This window comes from Balaenoptera acutorostrata, chromosome 3 (assembly GCF_949987535.1).
Source record: "Balaenoptera acutorostrata chromosome 3, mBalAcu1.1, whole genome shotgun sequence".
NCBI lineage: Eukaryota > Metazoa > Chordata > Mammalia > Artiodactyla > Balaenopteridae > Balaenoptera > Balaenoptera acutorostrata.
In genome coordinates, this window is record NC_080066.1 from 148,291,140 (window position 1) to 148,309,682 (window position 18,543).

General features: G+C 52.1%; 1 protein-coding gene across 2 annotated transcripts in view; it reads left to right on the forward strand.

Annotated features, from left to right (window-relative positions):
* Positions 1-7,343: 7,343 nt before the first annotated feature.
* Positions 7,344-18,543, forward strand: part of GALNT16 (polypeptide N-acetylgalactosaminyltransferase 16) — a 111,502-nt gene continuing 100,302 nt past the window's right edge. For both annotated transcript variants that reach the window (XM_007184357.3, XM_007184359.2), the window contains exon 1: positions 7,344-7,542. In XM_007184357.3, the coding sequence (XP_007184419.1) occupies positions 7,366-7,542 (177 nt within the window). In that variant the 5' untranslated portion in view covers positions 7,344-7,365. The remainder of the gene's footprint in view (positions 7,543-18,543) is intronic.

Below are 18,543 nucleotides of genomic sequence, written 5' to 3' on the forward strand. Positions count from 1 at the left end.
CAATTATTTTGGCTGGTAAGGGAGTGGAAATTACACTTCAAAATATATCGATGGGTATTTTCAGCCTTGCTGAGAGCTTCAAATTATATACCAATCCTGGGAACATTCCCTTAGTTTCCACTTCCCAGTTTCTCAAGGAAAATGGAGGTTTCGATTATAGGCACCATTAGATGGAAGGAAATGCAGGACCAGGACCACGGGTCTCTTTTCAATTCAAATGCTCTCTGGTCTTATCACCTGACCTATTTTTGAGCCAAATTTTGTTCCGGCCCTAGGTGTAGAGGTCCATCCTAACATGTACAAGATGATGAGTTCCTTGATAAAAAGACGAGTATGTCTAACAGCCTGGGTCCAGGGCTTGAATCAGGGCATCTGACAGGCAGGGGGAAAAAAAAAGCCAATTCTGTCTCTTCATCTTCACACGAGGGATCCAAAAGTCCTGACCTCTGGTGCACATGGCCTCTCCCCCATGCTTAGGTGCCGGGTACACGGGCAGCCTCCCAGCTACGTCTTTGCCTCAGCTGTGTTCTGGTTTTCTCTTCTCGACCTGACTGGCCTCTTCTGCTTTTCACCAGAGGACCAGACCAGGATTTACAGCTCCCTTCCTTGGCAGACCACAGAGAACTCAAGTTCAATTGAACAAGTCTCCCAAATCTGCTCCTCCTCCTGTGTTCCCCATTTCAGTTAGTGGTTACCTTACACCAAAGCACTTGTCTCCTACGCAAGAAATGTACATGTTATTCTCAAATCCTTTCTCTCACCTCCGCCTCCAACTGATCCCCAAATCCTTTGAGTCTACCCTCTTTCTCTTCTGCTCCAGTGTTTCTGCCCTAACCCAGGCCCACAGCATTGCTTGCTGGGACTATTGCAAAGTCATTGTAATCCCCCGCCACTAGTCTCCAGCCTCTTCACTAAAATTTATAACTGATCATGTCATTCCCTGTTACAAAATCTTGGGTGGCTCTCCATGGCTTACCAGAATAAGTCCAAACTTCTTACAAAAGCATACAAGACATCTGTTAACTGGCCCATCTACCTCTCTAATCTCGTTACCATCACCACTCCCTACCCAGTACACACCAAACCGCTGCCCATTTCCTGTGCTCCCTCCCATACACTTCCACACGTTAGTTCCTTGGTTTGCTCTTCCTCTGTGCAGAATGCCCTTCCACATCTTGTCCACCTGCTTATCCTTAATACTCAGCTCTCAGATGACTTCTTCCTTGTGATGAAGTCCCCTTTGTGTTTGAATAGAGCTCTGTTATACCCTTTTGTGACCATTTGTGCCTATTTCCCCATTATCAGTTACTGGGCTCCTCAGGCGGTGGAATCAGGTTTTGTTCGTTTTTGTATTCCTGGAACCTAGAAGTGCCTGGCATGGTAGGCATTCGAGAAGGAAAGGGAAGAAAGGGACTGGAAGTACCACCCTAATGGGCAAACAGGCATTGGCTTACCATCTGAGTGGGCAAGCTGGCATTTCAGTGGGACAGAATGGGGAGTAGCAGCAGCCTGCTGCCCTAGATACTTATTCATTCATTTACTCATTGCACAGATGCTTAGTGAGAGCTGCCATGATGCCCCATGCTGTGCTAGAATCTGGTGATACACAAAAGAAGGCTGCCAGGCCCAGAGGAACTCCCATTCCAGGGCGAGAGACAGGCATGTAACAGGCAGTGGCCTGACATTTTTGGCCAGCTGGTGTGCTCTGAGGATCTTTGCCACTCAGCTCCACAGAGGCTGTGGAGGAGGGGAAGGGGCGAAGGAGACAGGCAGTGAGATAGGGAGGTCAGGTAGGCCTTGCAAACGGCTCTGCCTCTGGGACCAATTCTGCTGACCAGCTGGCTTTATTTATGCATTTCTCCTTTGTAGGAATTCCTTGCTGTTAAGAAAAAGCATTTGACACATTTCTGATTAGCCCTCAAACTCTGCAATCCTATTATTCCCAAATGTAGCAGCTGGGTCATTTCATGATCAGTAATAACTTTTGTAGTTCCTGCAGTTATTCACCAAATCGGGGTCATTCCTTCCCTGACTTCTGGTGGAACCACAGAGGGTTTTCTCACCCCCTCATCTGGGGCAGCGGGGATTGGCTCCTGGCCCCATGGTTGGGGGGCCGTCAGCTGCTCCTGCGGAAGCGCTGGGAGGGAACCTGGGTTACTCACTACACCGGCCCACACTGACCCAAATGAGGTGCGCCCTTTCTCTGGGTGCTAGTCCTGCACCATCTCTCAGGTGCTTGACTTAAGACAGAAATGCATGCTGCACTGAGTACCCTGCCCATCTTCTTCCCTCCTTCCTTCCACCAACAAATACTCAATGAGGGACTTCCCTGGTGGCGCAGTGGTTTAGAATCCACCTGCCAATGCAGGGGACATGGGTTCGAGCCCTGGTCCGGGAAGATCCCACATGCCGCTGAGCAACTAAGCCCGTGCGCCACAACTACTGAGCCTGCGCTCTAGAGCCTGCGAGCCACAACTACTGAGTCCATGTGCCACAACTACTGAAGTCCGTGCATCTAGAGCCCATGCTCCACAACAAGAGAAGCCACTGCAATGAGAAGCCCACACACCACAACGACGGGTAGCCCCCGCTTGCTGCAACTAGAGAAAGCCCATGCGCAGCAACGAAGACCCAATGCAGCCAAAAATAAATAAAAATAACAATAAATTTACATTTAAAAAAATACTCAATGAGCATGGACTATATACACCAAGCAGTGTTCTAAGCACTGGGGAGACAGGTGAACAAAACATACAAGAACCCCTGCCCTCATGGAGCTTACACTCCAGTGGCAGAAACTGATATAAAAAGCCACGGTTCTCAGACAAACAGAATGATGACTAATAAAGAACTCTCTGAGCTCCTTTCAAAGAGCCAGGTCCTCAGCTTGATCTATAATGGTTTGTAGAAACTTAACTTATAAAAAACTTTCCCTTAGATATGCTGGTGCATTAAGTGGGGACAGCTGGCAGTGGGTAGCATACCTGCCACCTGATGGCTGGGTGACCTGTCGAGCCTTCCTCACAGGGTCATCGTGAGTATTCTGAGATCGTGTATTAGCACAGTGTCTGTTTCATGGTAACGTACATTCTGTTCACCATCCCTGGCTCCTCCTTCCTGCTTCGAGCAGACATGGGAGTCTAATCAGTTCCCTTCACCCTCCCTCTGGACCCCTGCTGCAGGTGCAGACAGGACAAGAGGCTCCGGAGGTGACCCAGAGTCTCAAGGGTAATGGGTATGCCGGCGAGAATGGACACCCAGCAGAGGCTGGGGCCGCACACTCTGCCTCTCCCCTCCCCCACAGCCCCACTGAGCAGCGGCTCTGGAAGAGGCGGCCATGCGCCTGTGCGGCAGGACAGTCATCCCTGTCGGAACCTGGGTGTGGCTGAAGAGGCCTGTGTGGGGTCTGTTCTCCTCCGCGGCCCAGGTGAGCAGTCCCCCGCATGTGCCCCGGCGGACCCTTCGGGAGTCCCCGTCACCCCGGCAGCCAGCAGCACTGCCTGTGAGAGAGGGCCTCCAGGGGACGCCGGTGGTTACCAAGCACTGGATTTTACTTGCTTCATTTCATCCTACCTTTCCCAACAATGCTGCAAGTTAAGGGCTGTCACTGCCCCATTTTACAGTTGAGGAAACCGAGGCTAAGAGAGGGAGTAAGAATTTGCCCAAGCCACTCTAACATGTGACGGAACCAGCATGTGAATTACGGCTGTCCAGCTCCAGAGCTCGGGCTTCACACTGACCTATACCCTTTCTGCCCTCTGTTACCAACCCCAATCCCCAATCTGCACATCAAATTCACAGGGGCAGACAGTTCCCTGGGACCTCTGGGAGCGCCAGGGCCACAGGGCACTTTGCCCAGCTTACCTGAGTGCTGGCTTCAGCAGCTTTAAAGAGAAGGGGACCGTGCCTGAGAGCACTGTGACAAGGGAGACAACTGGAAGTCCAAAATGGCACAGCTGGAGGGACCTTGGAGGTCATCTCTTGGCAACCCTTCTTTTACCAAAAAGAAAACGGAGGTTCAGAGAGGGAAGTGAGGTCCCTACATGCAGAACTTCTACCACCCTGCAGACTGCCCAGTGGCCTCAGAAGCCCGGCACTGGTGCCCAAACACTGGCATGGAAAATGGCTTTGAACCCAGTCCCTCCACCCACCTGTTGTGTGACTCTCAGCAATCGAGGGCTTCACTGAGCCTCAGCGTCCTCTCCTGCAGGTTGCGGGGGCTTTAGAGATAATGTGTGTGAGATGCCAGCACAGCAGCTGGCAACTGCTAGGTACTCAGTGAACTGTAGCTATTATTATCACTCTTGTCGGTTTCGGAGTTCAGTGATGTTAGGCAACACTACGTCTCTTAGGTGTTGCTTTGATTCTGTGGTTCTGCTAGCTAGGCCCAGAGAGGGAACAATGCTCACAGTCACCTCTGAACACTGAAATCCATCTCAGGGAGGGCTAAGGCTCAGCTCTGTGCCTCTTTGGGATTAGAATCTGGAAGAATGACCATGGGCTGTAGCCGAGGTGGCAGCTGCAAGTTCCCAGCTCTTCCAGTGTGCCTGTGGCTTGAGATCCATCACGCAACCTCTGTCTATATCAAATTTCTGTGAGTCCAGTGAGCGAGGTAATCACCTGCCCCCTTACCTCCACCACCCACCCCCAGGGAAGTTTATTGTGCTCATTTAAGGAAGGGCTAGCTATGAAGTGTAACACCTTCCAGAAAGGCTACACTCCTAGGGGTTTTTGGGGGTTTTTTTGGTGGTGGGGGGTGAGTGGAGAAGCCTTCTCTCTGAGACGGAGCTACCAGGCAGTGACAATTTGGTGCAGATGTATAGCATCCTCACCACTGAGCCCTGAGGAATAAGGGGTAAAACTTGTAGAAATCTACCAAGTTCCAGCTCCTCCTTCGCTTCCTCTCCTCATGGAGCCCTCCTTCTGGAGCCATCAGTAACCCATCAGCCTGATTTCGGTTTGGCATGGTCCAGCTTCATCCTCCATGCCTAGGGGTGACTTTGGAGCTTCTCACTATGGGTTGATGTGATGTCTTTGGATCCCACATCCTCTGACCTGGTTCTTTCAAGACCAAAGGCAGCTAGACATAACAGACCAGGCTGGGATGAGAGGAGCAGCCTATATCAACAGAGGGTCATTCCCCAGGTCTTCCCATCTGGCTGACCTGAGAGCCTGTATGGGGGTAGGGACACCAGAAGGACAGTGCCCTTACATTTTCTCATCATCTAGAGATGCCTGTGGGGCCTGATTCCTAAGGAGCAAGTCTCCCTAGCTTCCCACAGAGGACATGACCACTGGGTCTGCCCCATGATTGCTGCAGAAACAAGGCAGTGGCTTGACAGTGGTTATCTTGGTCTATGGAAGTGAATCCTGGTCCCTACTGCAGTCTAATTAAACTCCCCAGGCAAGGGAGACCTGGGAGAGCAAGGCTGGCCTGCATCTCCACACCATCTCCTATTGCTCCTGACTGCCACACAGCTCATGCCTCAGATTCCCCGCTATTCTTACAGATCTCTTTGTGAGGCCCTCTTTTATGTGTCCCCTTCTTTCTAGGGTCACATTCTTGGTAGGGCCATTTTTGGACTTGTCCTCATGGTTAGTCTTCTGAGTGAGGACAGGATATTGCAGTTAAAACAATGACTTTTCTGCAGCAAAAAACCCATTCAGGTTTTCTTCCTTCAATTCACTTCACTCCAACCGAAGTGTACTGAGCATCTATTACAAAAGTGCTTTAGTCCTGAGTGCTAGAGAAACAGGGAAATGCTGATGGGGTGGTTGGGGGAAAGCATGAACTGTGACCTCGCCATCTGCCTGATTCCCGACGTAGCTTCACTTAGAGGCCAGGACCCAATGTGGCCCTTCAGATGAGCCAGTGTCCAGGAGCCCCAGCAGGATGCAAGCTCCCTGACAACCCTGTCTCTCACATGAAAGGGCCTCCTGAGTCCAGACTCGCCCAGCCTGGCCAACCTCAACTCCCACCAATAACTTCCCAGCATCCTGGGCCCTGGCACCGCCAGGTAGATCTCTTCCTTGAAAACATCAAGTACTTTCATCCTCTGGACCTTTGCTCATGCTGTTCATGCAGCACATCCTGCCCTGTCCTCCCTTTCCTGCCTCTTAAGAATTTATTCAAAGGATTTATCTACCTTCTGTGAGAAGCCTTCCCCTAAGACCACCTTGCAATACAATATTTTTCCTCTGTGATCCCTGCTTGGGAATGGGGGAGTGGGGCCTGCTGATACTGTGCTGATCTCCTAGAACTAATTTAGCCCACCTTGCCTTCTGCCCGGAGTGAGAGTAGTTCACATCAGATTCTCAATGCCACCAGGGCTGGGGCACAATCTCAATAATTTCTGTGTCCGTGTCTCTCAACACCGTGTTTTGCACTTTGTTCAAAATGTCAGATGGAGAGGTGGTTTCTAGACTGGGCTCTGCCCACTAATTAGTCGTGTGGTCTCCGGCGAATCTTCCAGCCTCTCTGGCCGCCTCCCTTCTTCCTGATGAAATGGTGATGATAATACTCCAGGGTTGTCCAGGGGACAACGAGGCGGGGTGGAAGGAAGTATCACGAAAGCTGGGAGCCCCAGGCCAACGGAAGAGGTGGGGTGGTTGTACCCCCATTCTCCTTTCACTGGCTATGAAGCAGCGTCTCTTCCCCTTCGCTCTCTTCGAATGTCAAGTGCACCAGCTTCCAATCCCTCCTCGGGGCGGGACCTCCGGCGGTCAGAATCCTAGGCTGCGGAGGATTCCGGTACAAACTCCAGACTCTCCTCCCGCCCAGCCGCCCCTTTCCAAAGACTCGCCGAACACACCTTAAACCGTGTTCCAGAGCGCAGTTCAGAGCGCAGTCCAGAAAGGCAGCTCCGCAGCGCGGGCCCGGGCCGGGGTCGCGCATCTCCAACCGGTGACTCAGGGCCGCTCGGTCCGGGGGTGGGTGGAAGTAGGCGGGACAGACCAGGGCCGGGCGGGGGCAGCCGCCAGGAGCTCGGTCGCCGAGCCGTTGGAGCCGAGACTGGCTCTGGCCCGTCGCCATTCCGCCGCGGGCGTCTGCCTCGCCGGGCCTTCCTCCGGCGTCGCTTTGCACCCGCTACGCTCCTCTCCCGGGGCGCAGCGGCCCCGCAGCCGGCCGGGGCTGGAGCGGGGGGCGGGCTCTGCGCGCGAATGAATGGGCGCCCGCGGGAGGCGCGCGCCTCGGGCTGAAGGGCATTAGGACCGTGAGGATCGCTCCGTGCTCCTGTCTCTCCCTATCACCCCCCCACCCCCCACCTCTCTTCTTTTTCTGCTCTGCGGGACTGAGCAGCCCGGCGCGAGCGAAAACAAACAGCTGGGGCTGCGAGCCCTACTCCGGGCGCCCAGCCGCCCACCATGAGGAAGATCCGCGCCAATGCCATCGCCATTCTGACCGTAGCCTGGATCCTGGGCACTTTCTACTACTTATGGCAGGACAACCGAGCCCACGCAGCATCCTCCGGCGGCCGGGGCGCGCAGAGGGCCGGCGGGAGGCCGGAACAGCTCCGGGAGGACCGCACCATCCCGCTTATTGTGAGTACGCGTTGCGAGCCGGGCTGCCGGCCGGGGAGCCGCGGCGCGCGTCCTAGCCCCGCGCGGCAGCAGAGGGCGAGGGGCCGGGCCGGGGGCTGCGTGCCCGCCGCGCCCCGCCGGCTTTGTATACGTTGGAGCATTCCTGTCCGTTGTTATGGCAACCTCTGTCGGGCTAGCGGGGCCAGGGCGCACGAATGGAGGGAGGGTGACAGCGGGTGGGGGCTGGGAGAAAGTACTGCAAGTTTGGTGGGCCCGGTGTGCACGCGCGACTGGGAACGTGGCGGCTCTCTGGGCGCTGCGCAGCCTGGGCCGGGGGCCGAGGGCCGGGGGCCGAGGGCTAGGGGTTGCCCGCGCCTCACCCGCCCCCGAAGGCGGCTGGACGTTGCGCGCGGCGAGCCGGCAGTGGGAACCACTCGCTGCTAAGCGCGTAGGTGGTCGTGCGCACCCCCCTTCAGCCTCTCTGGGGCAAAGGACGTGGGGTGGGAGCGCTGGGTGAGGCAGGGTCGCTAGGGGCTTGCTGGACTTTGAGCTCCCTTCTCAGCCCGGGTCAACTTGAACCTGCTTTTTTGGGGGGCACGGAGGACTCCCCACTATCACCCCGAGGGTTCTCCGGGTCAGGGAAAGGTCTCGTCCTGAAGGCGTCCCACGCCCCAACACCAGTCCATCACGACGCGCGAACTAGCAGTGTCTGCGCCGAGACTCGGAAATTGCCTCTCACGAGGTCAGCCCCGCGATCTCAATGCGAGCGGGGAAACCAAGGCGGCGGGCCACGGCTGGGGCCTCGGCGGAGGGGCGGGGGAGCCCCCCAGGCGCTCCGGGGACCTGGGCTGGGGCGTGCCTGTCGCCGCCTCCGCCCTGGCCCCGGGAGCCGGCTCTGTGTGGCAGGGGCACCTGTTGAGACGGGAGGCTCTGGAACCCGCGAGAGGCGCGCTCAGGCGGGCCGCAGTCTTCCGATGGGGGCGGATGGTGGGCGAGACTCTTGGGCGACCCGACTCTCAGGACCGACTGCTGGGCCGGGGGCAGCCTGGCCGGCGGGGGCCGGAAAGAAGGAAAGCAGAGTGAGGGGCTGAAGGTGGGGAAGTGGAGCAGGGTGGCCATTCTGAAAGATCTGGGTCTGGGGAGGCAGGGGTGAGGAGCTCCTGGAGAGGCGCAGGGTCAGGAGGGCGAAGGATTGTGTGGAGTAGACTCTGAGATCTTTGTGCCAAGGCAGCTGAGCCCCAGGAATATGGTGTGTTGTTTGTAGTGGTGGTTGTAGGTGTGGAAGTGCTCTCATATTCCCATCCTGCCCCAGATTCCCTTTCTTGTTACCTACCCGGAAAGAAGTGAAAATCCCCTGCAAAAGAACCATATTTCCAGGCTTTGCCTGAGGAGACCTTGGGGTTTGTGGGTTTTCCCCAGCCCCACTCCCCCATTCCCAGATCACCGTCTGGTTGAGCTCTCTGGGGGTGAGCCTGATTAGGTGGAGTGTTCCCTTCTGGGCTGAGGGTCCCTGCCACTAAGACACTGTTTCCAAAGCACTTGTGGATGTTTGGACAGAAAGGCTGATCAGGGAAAGCCTCCTGTGTAAAGATCCCAGAATGTTGGGATCTGGGTGGACGGATTCAAGTCGGAACTGGGCAAACCACGAGTGGCCCCATACCCCCAGGGAGCTTCCACAGCGGGGACTCATCCGAGCTGCCCTGTTCTTACACTCTGAGAGGGCCAGATCTGGTCCAGGGTAGGCGGGCCTGGAGTGGCAGGGGAGAGGCAGGCTGCCCAGATGTTCTGTCCTCCTCTGTGGTGACGTGATGGAAGGAGGGTCTGAGCTGGAAGAGGAGGAGGAAGCGAGAGAGGAGGGGGAATGGAAGGGAAGAGCACAGAGATACTAACTGCTGCTCAGAGCCTGAGGCTGGTCTCATCACAGGTGCCTCTGCTTCAGAATCCGGGAAAGCCACTCAGACTGAGAGCCTGGGAATGGTGCTGGGGGCTTGGGGGGGCATTGCTGGAGGTGGGCGGCACTCGTTTTGAGGAGTGGCAATGGGAGGTCGTGGGGGCTGCAGTGAACATCCTCTCGGCCCTCTCCCTGTTCCCATGGGGTTTGACTTGCTGCAGATTAGAAGAGGGCTGTGAACTGGAAGCCGAGTTTAAAGTGTGAAGGAGTATCAGGGAGCCAAGAATGGAGGTGCAGGAAGAGAGGGAGAGTGGAAGTTCCTGGGAGTGAGCCGCGAGCCTTCTCTGGCCACTCCGGGCATAGCCAGCTCCCTCCTTGTTCTTAGGCTTTAAGCCCTGGATGTCTGTTCCATAGGCATTGATCCCCAGTCACACCCTGTCTTTGACACAGCCTTGCATTGTATTCCCATATTCCGGGTATTTCGCTTCAGTGGGACTTTCAGCCATCGGCCTGTCTCCTCATTGAATGGAAGCTATCATGCAGGGACAATGCAGGAAGCTTCTTGCATCCCCACCTTGATGAGCACAGCAAGACTTAATAAGTACTGTTACATGAGTGAAGTAGGATTTCTGCCCATCTCTGGGAGCAATGATCCAAGTTTCATATCCCACTAATACTTTATTCCAGCTCCAGCAGACTATAACTAGAGAGCCAGGGGAATGTGTGCTCAGCTTCTCCGGGAGGTAAACCCTTTGTTCAACTTAAAAGGGGCAGGTGCAGCTGAAGATTTAATTTCTCTTTGAAATCTGTGGTTGACCTCTCACTGGTCTTCTGGCCATTCCAAAACACGTCTCTGTCTAGTTGGGCCAGAACGTGCTGCATGTGGATTTTCAGATTCTTAGGGAATGATGTGGCTAGTCCGGCTGACAGAGGCTGAGAAAATTCAGACAAGCGTCATCATCACTCCCCTGGGGAATCAGAGAGCTGAGCTGGAAAAGGGAGGGTCTGCATAACAGCCTGGGCCAGGAGGCAGCTCCGTCTTCACAATGTCTGGGTGATTCCAAGCCAGCCAAGTTGTTTCTGGACCTTGGAGGCAATTGTTTGGCATTGCGGGGTGTCGGCATGACAACCATATGGCCCAGATATCTCAGGGAGGTCCTAATTTTTAATATTCTGTCCTGTTGTCTGCCCATGTGTCCTAAATTTTGATGTGAAAAGTTGGTTATAGAATCTGTAAAACTAAAGGGAGATACTGACTTCATCCATAAATGGCTGCTTACGATGTGGCAGGGTTTGTGATTTTTCCATGCTGTACTTTATGGGCAAGGCAGTGGATTTGGGGATATCCACTTGAATCTACATTGATGCTTGCTGGCTCTGGACAGCAGCCAAAGCAGGAGGCGGAGCAGACACAGCTGGCCTTCAGTCTTTAGGACTCACAGTCGGGAAGAACATTTGTGATTGGTTTGGTTTTCCATATGCTAATAGGCATGGGTGGGATGCTAAGGTGTTACATGGAATTTCACTTTACAGACATATTTTTAAAAGACTATCCATTGTGGGTATTTTCAGGATAGGTGTACTCATTTGCAATGTCTCCTATTTGAAACCATGAAAGTTTTAGGCAAGAGTTTTCCTAAACTGGAGTTTTTTTATCCTACAGTTGGGATACTGCTGAGTGAGCATGGACAAAAACTTACATCTCTGGACCTTGGGTATTTTATATGTTAAATTTGGGTGAGGGAAATTCCCTGGTGGTCCAGTGGTTAGGACTCTGTGCTTTCACTGCCCAGGGCACGGGTTCGATCCCTGGTTGGGGAACTAAGATCCCACAAGCCTCACGGTGTGGCCAAATAAATAAATAAATTTGGGTGAAATGATTTGTTAGGTGTGTTGATCCTTGGATAAGCTGATGATAACTTCCTTTCTAGAAGCAAATAAATGGCTTTAAGAGAGTTCTTTTGAATGGTGCTGTGAGAGTTATGGCTAGTTGAGGGATACCCCTGTCCGGAGTTGGTCCTGTAGTAACCCCTGAGGCCGCACAGGGATCCCCACTTACCTAGCAGAAGGGAACAAAGAAGATGGCTTTTCCAGCACTGTTCTCTGAGAGCAGAGGCTTCAATTAAAATAAATATAAATTAAATTATATTTAATTTGTGTAGGTGCCCAGTTCCCTTTGCCCCACAAACACCCCCAGTTCCCTTTGCCAAAATGTTTGAACTGAAAGGGCTTGATTTCCCATCACTGAATTACTCTGTAGGGTTCCAAGGAATGGAACTGGGGCTAGCGGGTAAAAGTTGCAGGGAGAGAGATTTGTTTTTACCAGAAAGCAACACTTTCTCACTGAGCTGACTGTCACTGGAATAGTCCGAAGGCTGACCAGGGTTTCTCTTCACACTCCCTGTGGCCAGGTCAGCGCTTTCTTCCAGCAGCAGTGGGAGGAGGAGAAAAAGGCTCATGGTCCTGACTGTCTCGGAAGATGTTAGGCAGCTCTGTAACCGAGTCTGAAATAGGGCCCAATTATGATACTGCAAGAGACCTGGCACCCTGGGAAGCAAGGCTGGCTGAACACACTGAGGCCAGGGAGGAGGGTGATGAAAAAGAAACCCATAACTGCCACAGTGCTGTCCCCTCCCTGTTCCTTTGGAGCTGCCAAGCAGGGAAGGAGAGGGGGCCAAGGCTGGTCAGAGGCAAGGCTGCAAAGCCAGAAGTGCTGGTCTTCAGGCTCTTTCCTGCTCCCCAGAACGAGGCCCACAAAGGTTTTCCACCCACCTGAGGCCCCTTGAGTCTGACCTTCCCATATACCACTTCTATTTCCCTCATCCAGCCTGGGGAGAGTTTCCAGGTGGCCTGTCCTGTGTCCCGGGGCCCTGCCCATTGCTTTCCAGGGCGGCGCCGGCTGGCAGTGCCCCTGAGCTGTGTTCATGGAGGAGGCTGAAGCCCAGGCCTGCCTGGCTCCCCAACACCCTGAATTTCAGCCACGCCCTTTGCCAGTATCTGGTTAGAGACAGTAAGGCCACCGGAGGACTTCTGTGAACATTTCAGAACCGGTAGGAGTGGCAGACAAGGGGTGTTTGGGGACAGAGGGGGCCATCGTTATACTCTGTAGGCAAGATAAGGCTCAGGCAACACCTGGGGAGACACCGAGGCAAGTCTGCCCCAGGTATGGCCTTTCCACTTTTCTGGACCTATTAGGAAGAGCTGCAAGTTTAGCTCAAGGGCACCAGTGCCACTTCCTTGCCATTCCATGAAATGAGGTGTGGCTCTGTGGAGATAAGGACAACATCGTCTCAGAGCACGGGGGTTGGGGGGGGAGGGGGGGTGACCACATCTCTTAACATGCTCCGAATTGTGAGCCCTGACGTTGTGCGATTCCCCCAGGCCCTGGCTAGGCCAGGTGCACGCAGAAGGAAACGGCTCAGGATGGAAACAGATGTTGGCTGCCAGGGATGAGGAGGTGAGGGGATAGAAAGAGGATGCAGAATGAAGGCCAAGTGATCCCCCTTCTAGGCTCAGCCCTGCTCCCAAGGGGCTGTGTTTCCTTAAGTGAGTCACTTCCACTCTCGGGGTCTTAGTTTCCTCATCTGTCAGATGAGGGTTGAACTAGAGGATCTCCAAGGTCCCTCCCAGCTCAAACCATCTTTGACCTTTTTGACCCATTCCTGCAAAAGTGAGGTGGCCCCAAGCCAGGGCTCGTGGTCTGATGGTGCTTGGATTAAGGAGAATAAGGCCGGGGGTGAGGTGTACAAGGACCAGACCACTTGTGTTCAGAAGAGCATGAAACCAGTTCTCATAAGGAATAAACTGTACCAAACCCACCCCGTTCTCTTCTCTTGAAACACTGTCTGATGGAGTGATGCAGCTCACCTTCTGCTGGATGAGAAGCCCAATGTATTCGTGCGTGTCTGGGAGGCATGCAGACACATATGCAGGAGTGTCTCTGGGTGGACTTCAGACTCTCAACAATCCGGGAAGACCAGAAGGAGGCTGAAAAGACCCCTGAGTAGAGAATTCATAGTCTCAAGCTCTTGGACTTTATTCAGAAGACAGGCATGGAATTAGGCCACAGCCTAGAAATCCACTTTTTTTTTTTTTTTTGGCCTCATCGCGAGGCATGTGGGATCTTAGTTTCTCGACCAGACATCGAACCCGCGCCCTCTGCAGTAGAAGCGCACAGCCTTAACCACTGGACTGCCAGGGAAGTCCCTGAAGTCCACATTTTTTGTAAAAATCAGTTTAATGAGTTCAGAAGGTTGTCCATCTCCTGGTAACCTTCAGGTTTTCGTAGGTTACATATACAGCAGATTAAAAGAAGCAAGATGAGGGCATAGCTAGGAGCTGCTGATACACTGAGAAGTGACAGGTGACAGCAAAGGACCAACCAGCCATGTGAGGTTGGAGCAGCCCCCCTCCCACAGGTACACACTGGTCAGAGTGCTGAAGGCATCGTTTGTTCCTTCACTTGACGATTATTTACTGAGTACCTACTGTGTGCCAGGACTGTTATAGGCTCTGGGGATAACAAAACAGGCAACATCCCTGCTCTCAAAGAGCTCATATCCTAGTGGGGGAGACAGACCATAAATAGATATACAATGTGTTAGGTGATGGCAAACACTATGAAAATAAAATAAAGCAGCAAAAGGGGACAGAAAGATGAGAGAAGGATGGCCAGGAAAGGCCTGTTGGTTAAGATGGTGTTTGAACTGCAGCATGAATGGAAAGAGTGAGCCATGCAGACATCTAGGGAGAGAGTGTTCCAGACAGCCAAAGCCCAGGGCACTATCTCTACAGGGTAAGTAAGGGTAAAAGTGGCCCAAGGTGAAAGTCCAGATCATTAGGCCTTGTAGACCATGGCAAAGATGGGCTCAGAAACATGTTCCTGAGTCATCAGGAAGTGATCAATTACATTCAGTGTACTGGCTTGGGATGTCAGGGAGCTTATGTCATTCAGTTCAGAAAGATTTCCAGCAGTGTCGTCAGATATATTAGTAAGTGTTGGTTCTTAAAGAGGTAACTAGGTTCTTTGAAAAATGTTCTATGGCTGGAACACTTCATTTCCCCACAATGTGAGATCAGTGAGGTACTTGTGTGTCCTGTGTGTGTGTGTGTGTGTGTGTGTGAGGAGGCTGGTGAGGGGGAACAGAGGGTGCTAGTGCCTGAAGAGATTTAAAAGACAAAAGATAATGGAGCCCTTGTTGAAATATTGGAGTAGGGCAGGATGGGAGACTGCTCTGGGGGAGAGTTTTGTGCAGGAAGGAGAATTCCTCTGTGCGCTGGTACCTGATCAAGCACCCCTTTGTTTCTTCGTCTGGTTCGTTGTGTTCTCTTCAGGTGCATTCGGGACTCCGGAAAGGATGTTTTCGGGCAATGCAGGAACTTGGAATTCTTGCCCTTTCCTGCCCTCTTCTGTACAAACAGACCCTGGAGGCTGAAGTATCCAGGGCCTTCCCGCAGACAGGGAGTTGGGCACCTGTGCCTGGGTGGACACCTGAGGCCTGGCAGAATCAACGACCCCACACAGCTTTTTTTTCAGGCAGGAGGTGGGTGAGAGGGGCTGCTTTCTGGACGTGGGCTCTGCCTGGGCCTGTCTGAGGCCGTGTGCACTGATGTTTAGTGGATTTCCCAGTGCCCAGGAGACTGGTATGATGGGGCTTCATGTGCCCGGCAAGCTGCAGGCGCTCTATTTTTGTGGTTCAGGTCACACACCCTCAGTCCCAGAGCCCTGTCAGTCATGCCCTTTTAGACACTGCTTTTCAGACTTCAGATTTCCATCCCTTTATCTTCTTACAGCAGCTCTGGCTTTTAGCTTCTTTAAACTAACTGTTGGGGAGGGCTTCTGACATTTCAAGGTCTTTCATTTCAAGGGGGTCTGGCCTTGATGCCACAGCCAGAGGGAACCCACGTTGCCTTCCAAAGTGGCCAAGTCAGTTCCAGGGGGCTTAGCTTCTGCTGCCTCATAAGTCTGCGACCAGATTCTTTGCTTGGAAGCCATCTTTTCCCCTTCCTGTGAAATCCCTTACTGGGTGCTGGGGGACAGCTGGCGGGGGGTATGGGAGGCTGGAGGCATCATCCCAAAGTTTGGGGTAGAGCCCAGCCTGAGGCTCAAGGAGAAAGAAACTGTGATTGATTAGTGATGTCTGCTGTGGTGCTGGTGGCTTGAAGGAGTAAAGTGGTAGGACTGAGTCACAGCCCCCAGATAGTTCACCAACCCAAGAGGCCAGAGGAAGAAAGGAAACCAAGGGACGGAGCACACCCTACAGGGATCAGGGAAGGCGATGGAGGACCTTTTGGAGCCATAGGCCAAGAGGGATTCCAGATAGGAGCAGAGGTGCCCATAGTAATGTTTTAGTACCATCTTGGTGCCACTTGTATGGGCATGAAAATGGCAAGGGCCTTCTTCCAAAACACCAAAAGGAAATGACTTGCCCCTGGATGCACCCCCAAATTGCCCACCCCTGGTGTTTTGCAAAGCAGAAACACAGCATCACCTAGACAACCCTTCCAGCCAAGCAGGGCCCCTGAACCACACCTGGGCAGGGGCACAGAGCCAGGTTGGGGTGGACTAGCCCAAGAACTGCAGAGCATGGAGCCTGGGAGATCTGAACAGCTGTGCTGGGACAAAGCTGAGGGCAAGCCAAGCTGAGAGAGTAAGAAAGGGCCTGGTCAGAGAATGAAACCGGTTGTGAGTCCCACACGTGAGCAAGAGTGTTCAGAAGAGCCAGGCCATGGGTTCCCTGAGCATAGTCACAGGGGCTCTGATGGGAGATGGCAGCTGCCCACAGGTAGAGAGAGCCCTGCAGGGTCCAGACCTGCACTGACCAAGGTCAGCAGCCACCAGCCACATGTGGCTATTGGGTGCTTGAAACGTGGCTAGTGCAAAAGAAGAAACTGAATGTTTAATTTTATTTAATTTTAATTGATTTAACTTTAAAAGCAGACGCTCATTTCAGTTATTGGAAAACTTCTAGGAGTGTTTAGAAGAACTTCAGTATATGGAATCTACATTTTCAGCTGTAAATTTTATGAAATCTCAATATAGATAAAATATTTCTGGTGAAAATTTAGTATCTTTTTTTAAATTTGATTTTTAAAAATATTTATTTATTTGTTTAATTTATTTGGTTGCACTGGGTCTTAGTTGCAATAGGTGGGCTCCTTAGTTGCAGCTTCGTGGGCTCCTTAGTTGCGGCTTCATGGGCTCCTTAGTTGTGGCATGCGAACTCTTACTTGCGGCATGCATGTGGGATCTAGTTCCCTGACCAGAGATCGAACCCGGCCTCCTGCATTGGGAGCGCAGAGTCTTACCCACTGTGTCACCAGGGAAGTCCCGAAAATTTAGTATCTTAATTGAGATGTGCAGACTTCCCTGGTGGCGCACTGGTTGGGAGTCCACCTGCCAATGCAGGGGAAACGGGTTCAATCCCTGGTTCCGGGGGGATCCCCCATGCTGCGGAGCAACTAAGCCCGTGCTCCACAACTACTGAGCCTGTGCTCTAGGGCCCGCAAGACACAACTGCTGAGCCCAAGTGCTGCAACTACTGAAGCCCACGCGCCTAGAGCCTGTACTCCGCAGCAAGAGAAGCCACCACAATGAGAAGCTTGTGCACCGCAGTGAAGAGTAACCCCCTCTCTCCTCAACTAGAGAAAGCCTGCGCGCGGCAATGAAGACCCAAAGCAGCCAAAAAATAATTTAAAAAAGAAAGAAGGAAAGAAATGTGCTGTGAGTGTAAAGTACACACTGGATTTCAGAGACTTAGTACAAAAAAAGAATTAAAATACTTTACTAATATTTTTTATATTCTGTGTTGAAATAATATTTGGATATATTGGGCTAAATAAAATATATTATTAGAATTAATTTTACCTGTTATTTTTCCTTTTTTAAATGTGGCCACTAGAAATTTTAAAATTATATATGTGGCTTGTACCTGTTTCTTCGGACATCGCTCGTCCTTTCATGTGTTCATGACCCCTTTCTAAAGCGCTAGGAGGTTGTCAGCAGAAGGGTATATATAATGTAAAGAATGTGGCTATGTTCCTAGTTTACCTTGACTTCAGGATGAGTCCTTTCTGGTCCAGCTGCTGCTGAGTCTTTAGTTCCTAATTCACCATCATCTATGGGCACAGATACCTCCCAGTCTGGGCCCTCATCCTTATACCAACATTAAAACCAAGGTCAATGTTTTCTTTCAGTGTCTTCTCTTTTTAAAGTCCCTTCTAGGGCTTTCCTGGTGGCGCAGTGGTTAAGAATCCACCTGCCAATGCAGGGGACACGGGTTTGGGCCCTGGTCTGGGAAGATCCCACATGCCGTGGAGCAACTAAGCCCATGTGCCACAACTACTGAGCCTGTGCTCTAGAGCCCGTGAGCCACAACTACTGAGCCCCCACACCTAGAGCCCATGCTCCACAACAAGAGAAGCCACTGCAGTGAGAAGCCCGCACACTGCAACAAAGAGTAGCCCCTGCTCGCCACAACTAGAGAAAGCCGTGCACAGCAACAAAGAACCAAAAGCAGCAAAAAAAATAAATAAATAAATTTAAATAAATAAATAAATAAATAAAGTCCCTTCTAGACATACAGATGGCCAAGAAGCACATGAAAAGCTGCTCAACGTCACTAATTATTAGAGAAATGCACATCAAAACTACAATGAGGTATCACCTCACACCAGTTAGAATGGGCATCATCAGAAAATCTACAAACAACAAATGCTGGAGAGGGTGTGGAGAAAAGGGAACCCTCTTGCACTGTTGGTGGGAATGTAAATTGATACAGCCACTATGGAGAACAATATGGAGGTTCCTTAAAAAACTAAAAATAGAATTACCATATGACCCAGCAATCCCACTACTGGACACATACCCAGAGAAAACCATAATTCAAAAAGACACATGCACCCCAATGTTCATTGCAGCATTATTTACAATAGCCAGGACATGGTAGCAATCTAAATGCCCATCGACAGATGAATGGATAAAGAAGATGTGGTACATATATACAATGGAATATTGCTCAGCCATAAAAAGGGACAAAACTGGGTCATTTGTTGAGACGTGGATGGATCTAGAGACTGTCACACAGAGTGAAGTAAGTCAGAAAGAGAAAAACAAATATCATATATTAACA